The sequence below is a fragment of the Podarcis filfolensis genome (genome assembly GCF_964270895.1).
Source record: "Podarcis filfolensis genome assembly, chromosome: 16".
Lineage (NCBI taxonomy): Eukaryota > Metazoa > Chordata > Lepidosauria > Squamata > Lacertidae > Podarcis > Podarcis filfolensis.
The window spans coordinates 11,419,680-11,428,189 of NC_139620.1; the positions used below are offsets into that span (position 1 = coordinate 11,419,680).

General features: G+C 49.7%; 1 protein-coding gene across 5 annotated transcripts in view; it reads left to right on the top strand.

Moving 5' to 3' along the window:
- Positions 1-8,510, top strand: part of SLC3A2 (solute carrier family 3 member 2) — a 25,554-nt gene extending 17,044 nt beyond the window's left edge. For all 5 annotated transcript variants that reach the window (XM_083591232.1, XM_083591234.1, XM_083591235.1 and 2 more), the window contains 8 exons: positions 617-790; positions 1,072-1,172; positions 1,998-2,066; positions 2,428-2,492; positions 3,679-3,883; positions 4,497-4,640; positions 6,312-6,422; positions 7,437-8,510. In XM_083591232.1, coding sequence (XP_083447358.1) covers positions 617-790; positions 1,072-1,172; positions 1,998-2,066; positions 2,428-2,492; positions 3,679-3,883; positions 4,497-4,640; positions 6,312-6,422; positions 7,437-7,784 — 1,217 coding nt within the window. In that variant the 3' untranslated portion in view covers positions 7,785-8,510. The remainder of the gene's footprint in view (positions 1-616; positions 791-1,071; positions 1,173-1,997; positions 2,067-2,427; positions 2,493-3,678; positions 3,884-4,496; positions 4,641-6,311; positions 6,423-7,436) is intronic.

Below are 8,510 nucleotides of genomic sequence, written 5' to 3' on the forward strand. Positions count from 1 at the left end.
TCCTCCTCAGCCCTGTTAAATTCCCTGGCCTCTTAAATCTTAACAACAGAAAGTTCCAAATTAACACTAAGGAGGACTTGGGAAACCATTGTATAAACTATTGGCTCATGTAATTTTCAAGTTTACAGCACTGAGGGCTGGAAGGCTCTGCTGGATTTATTTATTTACTCATTATGTTTCCGTCGCACACAACTGCTGTGCTCTGTTGCAGACTGGGAAGCAAACTGAGAAACTTCACTTAAGCATGGCTTCCTTGCTCTGTGCAAACTGGGAACTGTGGCTAGTGTCTTCCAAACAAGCTATGATTTGTGTAAGCCAATGTTTCCCAGTTTGGATGTAACAGGAAACTATGGTTCCTGCCTCCAAAAGGAGGGGCAAAATTCGTGCCAAGAAGCCACAGTGCGTGTGCACATTCTGGCTTGTAAAGTCAGGATTTGATCCTCCAAACTCGGCTTGTTAAGTCTGTGGCCATAGTTGGGCTTTTAACTCTGCTGGCTGACCTACATCATCTCTGGAGCTAGAACTGAGCAGGGGATCAACTCTCTTGCTGCACTGGCAGCCCAACCTTTATTCCCCCCCCCCCAATAACACCTTTGCTTTCTTCCTGTCTCTCCAGGTCTGAAGCAACAAATTGATTATTTAAGTAAACTCAAAGTGAAAGGTTTGGTGATTGGGCCTCTCCACGTCAATCCTGAAAACGACCAGGCCGGAACCAACCTCAAGGACATCGACAAAAGATATGGGACGCTGGATGAGTTCCGGGAAGTCCTGCAGGTGGCGAAGAAAAAAAGTAAGGGCCAAGCGTAACCACAATGGCTACTAGCCATTGCTCTGCCTCTGAATGCCAGTTCCTGGGAATCACAAGGGAGGAGGGGTGCTCAAATCCTGCTTGGTGGATTCCTGTTAAGGAATCTGTTTGGCCACTGTGACAACAGGATGCTGGGCTTTGGCCTGATCCATCAGCCAGGATCTTGCTCTTATATCTCTTGCTGCAGTGCCGGCAAGAGGTCTCTGCAGAAGTTCTAGGCGTCACCTTTCTGACTTGTGATGTGCCTTGCCTCTCTCTTTCAGGCTTGAAGGTGGTTTTGGATCTGACCCCCAACTATCGCAGCCAGTCGCCTTGGTTCAGCCAGGAGTTCAGTCTTAACAAGGATTTGCAGGACAAAATGAAGGTGAGGGAGGAAAAGCACACAGTGGAGCATTGGGAAGATCTTAAAGTTGCCACCTTTTTTGGGTGGTGATGGGGAGGAATTTCTTTACACCTGTGCCTGGGTATCACAGGTGAGGAGAGTTGCTGCTTGCTTGCCCACCCCCCAGGTCTAAGGTTCCCCCCATCTGATTTATAGAATTATTATTATTATTATTATTATTATTTTATTATATTAATGTGCCGCCCAGACTGGGGCAACCCACTCTGCTGCCACTCTGGGTGGCTTCCAACAAATGATATAAAACCGCAGTAAAGCACCAAACATTAAACATCATAGAATTGTAGCGTTGGAAGGGACCCCAAGGGTCATCTAGTCCAACCCCCTGCAATGCAGGACTATGCAGGTGGCCCATAAAGGGTTTGAACCTGCGACCTTGGCATTATCAGCACCACGCTCTGACCAACAGAGCTAACTGGTTTGAGTCTAAATACTTTAGATCGAATTTAAAAACTAAACAAACCTGTAATTGGTCACATATACCCATCTCTCAAGCAACTTGGGGCAGTGCACATAGCATTCCTGGCCTTGCAACAATCCTGTAAGGTAGGCTGAAATAGCAGCCTGCATGGTCTGAGCAATGGCCTCCTTAATGTGAATCAACACTCGTTCCTTATAGCAGGTGGGCGTATTTCCTTATAACCTAAATAAAACTAAATTCACCGAAGGCTAATTAGCAGGGGCTGAGAGGGAGGAATCAACCAACACAACAGGATTTGGGATCTTTTTTAGTGACCCTTGAGGACTAACTGCTTGTCTTGTCCTGTTTTTTCCCTTTCCATCCCTCAGGAAGCAATTACGTTCTGGCTGGAGGAAGGTGTCTCTGGGATCCAGGTCGGAGGCGTGGAGCATTTAAATGTACGTGGTGAGCCCATCCCAACCAATCTCCATTGATTCATCCTTCTCCCCACCCACCCCAGCTCAGGGCACGAGCGCTTAAGGGACAAAGTGAATTCCCTTGTGAGCTGGTATTAAAGAGTGGTGGCCTCCTCTTGTCAGATATATGGAGGTTGTTTTCTCTTACAGGGGGAGGGACTTTTGGGTTGTACAGAGTGGAAGCTCAGTGGCAGGACATCTGCTTTGCATGCAGAAGGTCAGAGCAGTTATAAGGCCACTTCCTGCCTTCCTTCCTGTTTGGGATAGTGGTTGTGGGGTGGAGCTTGAAGTTCCTGCCCTCAGCGTGCATCTATCTCACTCGCCAAACATGTTATTTCCTCAGGACACCCAAATCCTGAGTGAGTGGAAAAACCTGACAGAAGAATACAGTGTGGATGACCACACCAGGTAGGTACCAGCCCCTAAGATGCACAGCTTCTTATTCTGATCCCCTCCTCCTCCTTTAAGCTCCCAAGCTGTGCTGCATATACATAGTGACTTACCTAAGAAAACAAAATCAAGTGGATAAATCTGTGCCAAAGCAAACTATTCTTCTGCCATTTCCACCCCTTACCCCCCATTTTCTCTTAACTTTTTAAAATTTTGCTTTTTGCTAATAATGAGTGAGAGCAGGGTTGCCAACTTGAATAAAATATTGGGGGGCCCAATATTGATCATGTGCATAATTGATCACGTGATGTGGTGCACGGACACCATTTGAATGGCAATCCTCATCAACTTTGAGGGGGCCAGGTCCCCTCAAATATTTTACTGAGGCTGCCGAAGATCCCTCAGCTCCTAGGAGTTGGTTCCTACGAGTGAGGACTAAGCTGCCATACAGGGCACCAGAAAAGCCCCAGTGCCTTCTGAGCTTCTACTGGAGACATGACAGCCCTAGGCCTATTTGATCCATATTCCATTTAAAAAACAAAAAGGAAAAAAAACCCCAGCTTCTAAACATGGTGTAGTTGTTGGATTATGATCTGGAAGAAAAATCAAGGTTCATATCCCCACTCAGTCATGAAGCTCACTGGGTGACCTTGGACCAGTCACTGTCTCTCAGCCTAACCTACCTCGCAAAGTTGTTGTGCAGACAAAATGGGGAGGCCCAAGTACGCTGCCTTGAGCTCCTTGGAGGAAAGGTGGGATACAACAAGCATCAAAATATATCTATATAATAGAAAGAAGAAAGCACAGTAAAATCAATTGTGCTGTGCTTGGCCCGCTGCTTGTGTCACCTTGATGTCACTCAGCTGCCTCCCATGGCGGTCTTTCATTTGAGCCATCTCTCAGCGGTGGCTGGTGCCCATTGGCTGGTGGGGCAGAAGCAGGAGGCATAGCCAGAGCCAATCACAGGCACAGCCACCTAATTCTAGTTTTGCCCTTCCTGCTGATTTCTACAAAGACCACACAGAGACTGAGAAGGAGGAAGCTGAGAGGCAGGGCCACCCCCATCCCAGACTGGTTGTAGGCAGGAAAGCAGGCAGGTGGGGGTTGGGTGAGGGCAGACTGAGATCAATGGGGTAAGTGCGGCACTTGCCCTAACAGACCAGCCTCCACTGATCTCCATCTCTCTCTCTGCTCCTCCTTTCAGGGTGCTCATTGCAGTGACACACAGGCAGGATGCCGAGGGCATCTTCTCCCTCCTCAACGAGACCACAGGCGTGGATCTGCTGAGCAGCCCGTACCTCCTGGGGCTGGTGAAAGGCGGCCAAGAAGACAGCACACGAGGGGAAGCAGCCGCCAAGATGATACGCCAGTACATCCAAGAAGCTGGAGACAAGTGGCCCAGTTGGAGTGTGAGTGGCAACTCTGTGGTTGCATCTGCATATGTGTATGTTTGTGGGTGAAAGAGAGCAAGGGGAGTGGTTGGCCGCTGTTTGTGGCCTGTGTGTGGTTGGAAGCAGTCTTGTGCAGATGGTGGGGGCAGCTGGGTACACTTGCCCCAGCCCTCAAAGGGCTAAGCTGGCTGGGGGCCCCTGCCAGGGAGTGGCTGCTTTTTTGTTTGAGTTTACAGTGTTATTATCACGAAACTCCCATCCCCAGGCCTCAGACAAGCTCTGCACAGGCCTGGATGAAGGGGGGTGTATGTGTGTGAGAGAGGGAGAGAGAGAGAGAGAAAGAGAGGGGGGGGGAAATGTGGCTGGCCCCTGTTGGGAAAACCCAATGGAAAAAAGAGTTTTTAAGTTGCCTGCTTGCATTTGCCTTGCGGAATTTCAACCATCAGCCCTTCAGCCACGTATGGTTGAAATCGTGTGAGTTAAATGCAAGGGCACCACGGGGGAATTGAAGGTGAGCAGGCAGAGGAAGGAGGGACATTTGCATGCATAGACCACACAGCTGCTGCTGCTCCAATGGCGCCATTCTAACCCAAGCTTGATTGGATGCTGACTGTCTGTCCTCCTCCTGCAGGTGGGAAGACCTGACATTGGCCAATTGGCTTCTCCAATGGGCGAGCCTCTCCTTCGCCTCTTCCACCTGCTGCTCTACACGCTGCCAGGGACTCCCTTCACGGACTACGGAGATGAGATCGGGCTACGGGACCTGCCGGGACAGGTAGGGGTGCAACGTCAGGGTCTGGGTGCTTTGCTGACGGGTGGAGGGGCAGGTATGGTGGGGTAGAGTGTGTACTTCGCAGGCAGGTTCAGTTCTCTGCGTCGGGCTGGCAATTTCCCCCCACCTGAAACCCTGGAGAGCTGCTGCCAGTCGTTGTAGATGATACTGAACTCAATGGACCCAACAGTTAGACTCTGTATAAGGCAACACCTTGTAGTTCTAAGTAAGATGCAAGCACTAGTCTGTGCAAGGAACCTGCATGTCCTTTGCTTCAGGCAGCAAGGTCTGTTTGGTCTGTTGTTTTGTAAAGGGTGCGTGGGAGCAGGAAGGGTCAATGAGGCTGAGGAGATACAGCAGCGGAGGCAAGTTTTTGGTTCTTCTTTCTGGTGGTTTCAGGAAGCTAGATGGGCCAATGGTCTGATTCTTTACAAGGCAGCCCAGTGGAAAGGCATCTGCCTTTTCATCAGCCATAGGCATGTAAATGTGGGCACACTGTTTTTGAAGACTGGAGAGAAACCAGAGTAAGTGCTTGTTGTGGGGGGAGCATTGAAAGGTGCCAGGAGCTTCAATGCCCCCCACAGACATGCAGGAGAGGCATTCCTTGGCCCTTCTGCTGCATAACCCAGTTCTTGCCAAAGGATTGTAGTTTTCACTTTATGAAAACAAAAATCTTGGCAGCACAACAAATGCATTGCGAAGGGGCCTGTTGTTTCTGGAGTTCCCATGGTTCCTAGCAGGAGGTGCACAAACAACAGCCAGCTGCTCTGTGGGCGGATGCTCAAGCAGCAATATCTATTTGTTGGACCATTTTAAGGCTTGCTCTGGGTGCAGGGAGCAGATCCTGAGTCTGTAATGTGCTGGAGCTGCCAGGGCAGGGATGGGGAACTGTGGTCCTTCAGATGTTGCTGAACACCCAGCTCTCATCAGCCCCAAACAGCAGGGCTGATGGTCAGGGAGGGCGTGAGTTACAGTCCAGCATGTGGAAGGCCACAGGGTTCGCCTTCTGTTCTGGACAGATGTCTCAGCTAATCAGGGATCACATATTAAATGCACTTACAGAAGGGTAAATCAGAGATAAGGGTCCTGTTCCCACCAGCCCTGGTCAGCTTGGCTGATGGTCAGGGATCTTGGGAGTTGTAATCTATGGGGCACAGATTCCCCCTGTCTTAGGGGATCAGATCTGGCCCAGTGGTATCCTCCCCACCACATAAGAAGAACCCCGCTGGATCATGCCAAAATCCCACCTGGTCTAGCATTCTCTTCTTAAGCAGCCCAACCAGATGCTCTTATGGAAAGGTCTCAAGCAGTGCCTGAGCGCAGCTGTAATACTCTCCCCAGGGTTGATTCACAGATACTGCCTTTCACAATGGATGGAGAACATAGCCATCATATTCCATCCCGCATCACATGCAGAAATGCAAACTCCTGTGTTTTTATAATGTTTCAAGCCTCCGGGGGCAGCATGGAATCTGGGCGAATTTAATGGACAAAAATGTTACTTATATTTGCATTGTGGTTTATTGGACTTGGAAATTCAGATTTCTTCCTGCAAAACACTGGTGGTGGTGGTTTTTAAGGTGCTGCAATGGGTCGTGTGTGATGGGTCTTGTCTTTTTCTGACCCCCCCCCAAGTTGCACCCATGCTAATAGTAAGTTCTTTTCTCCCTCCAGCCTGCAGCCTCCAGTGTCATTCGTATGCAGTGGGATAATTCAGCAAACTTTGGCTTCTCAAAAGCAAATCAGCAGCAGGTTAACACAGCAGCCAGCAATGTCACTGTACAGGTGAGTTTCAGAAGTGATGGGAGAAATGTGAGTGGCTCTTGCCAGTAATTTGCAAATTATATGGGGACACATGCCAGCATGTCACAAATAAATATATCCCCAAAATACTCAGCTTAATGCCAACCAAAACTCCATCTAGCTTAGCATCCTGCTTCTAACTGTGGTCAGCCGGATGCTCCCATGAAGCTCACCAGCAGGGCATGAAGGCAACAGCCCCCTCTTGTCATAGGAACATCAGAAAGACTGCCTTGCACTGAGTCAGGTCATTGGTCTATCTGGCTTTGTATTGCCCACACTGACTGGCAGCAGCTCTCCAGGTTTCGAGGCATGTGGCATTCCCAGCCCTGCTGCAGGGACTGGGGGTTGAACCTGGGTGCAAGGCAGTCTCCTCTGTTCCCATTCTTCTCCAGACAAAGTCCAGCCAGATAACTCAGGAGCCAAGCCCCGTGTAGTATAGACCACTGGTGCCAGTTAGGTCATTTTTAGACTCTGGACTTAACGGTCCAGCATGGAGGGCCTCTGGTGCTGATGTCTGGCCATGCCTTCACTTACCTCAAAACAGGGAAAATCTGGTCCTGCTGCGTTTGGGGCTCCTTCTTGCTCATTCTGCTGAATTGGGGCCCTAGACTTCTGCCTGAAAGGCCTCCCTTGCAGGCACCATCGAGCGGGAGAGCTTTCCCTTGCTGCTTGCCCCCAGTGTCTGGTAGGCAGAAGTTTAGGCTGCATACAAACCATACATTTAAAGCGCATTCACCTTCCTCCCTGCAATAATCCTGGGAACTGTAGTTTAACGCACACAGAGCTACAATTCCCAGCAGTACCCCTAGCAAACTGCAGTTCCCAGGATTTCTGTTTGCTTGCACTTTAAGTTTATAGTGTGTATGCAGCCTTAATCGCTAAGCAGTTTTTAGATTTTTAATGCCGGTGAAGCTAGAAGTGGTTAATGAATAACTTTCCCCTTGTCTCTCTCCTCTCTCTCTTTCTTTCCCTACCCCTTCTGCACAATCCCTGCAGTCACAGAACAGTGACCCGGCTTCGGTCTTGTCGTTCTTCAAGCAGCTGAGCGAGCTGCGGGGGAAGGAGCGCTCCCTCCTTCACGGCGAATACACAGAGGCTGAAACCAGCAACCCGAGTGTCTTTGCCTACCTGCGGGTCTGGGACCAGAACAAGCGCTACCTAGTGGTCCTCAACTTTGCTCCCAGGGACCAGACCATCTCCATAGTGACGTCCCCTCCCCTCCCAGACCAAGTCACAGTGGAGCTCAGCACGCAGCCCACGGAGGAGAAGAAACAGCTGAGTGTACGGGAACTCAGGCTGGCTCCCTCGGAAGGGCTCCTGCTCAGTTTCCCATATGTGGCCTAGTTTGACTTGTGGCTCCCCCAGCCTGACAGGGAGGAGCAAAAGAGCAGGGTCTGTGCAACTGTCCTTGCAAAGGAGCAGCATCTGAATTCTTGAAAGGGCGCAGTTTTCACAGCATTCTGATCTTACTCTCTCCTGTATCACCTGAATTTTTTAAACACCTGTCTCTTCTCTCCCTCTGCTCCCCTAATTCCTTCACTCCTTGTACATTCCTTGACCTGCCAGTATCTGGAAAAATGAAACTTTTTATAGTAGGAGGGGGGAATAGGTGGACCCTCAGGATGTTGTTGAACTCCAACTTCCATGATCCTTAGCCAGGGTGGCCAGTTGTTGGGAAGAATGGGAGTTGTAGTTCAATAACATCTGGAGGGCTGTGGGGTCCCTCACCCGTGGTGTAGAGCTTAATGTCCCCACCACCACCGGATACACTAACATGTCATGTGCGTGAACAGACTGTCCACAGCTCCAGTTTTGATTATCATTTCCACATGGTGTGTGTGCTTGTCATTTGGCTGGGCAGCTTTCATCCTTGAGAACTGACAAGTAAAGTTATATGTTTTTGTCCAAGCTACATGCCCCAGCTCCTTCTAAGCCTCTGTACTTTGTGGAATGAATATTACTGCAGGCTCATAGCATCCGTGCGAGCCTGTCCTGTTCGTGTGCCTGTCTTGTTTGCCAAAACTGTTGTGAACTGGTATGGAATGAGTTTAATAAATTTCTCTCTGCTGA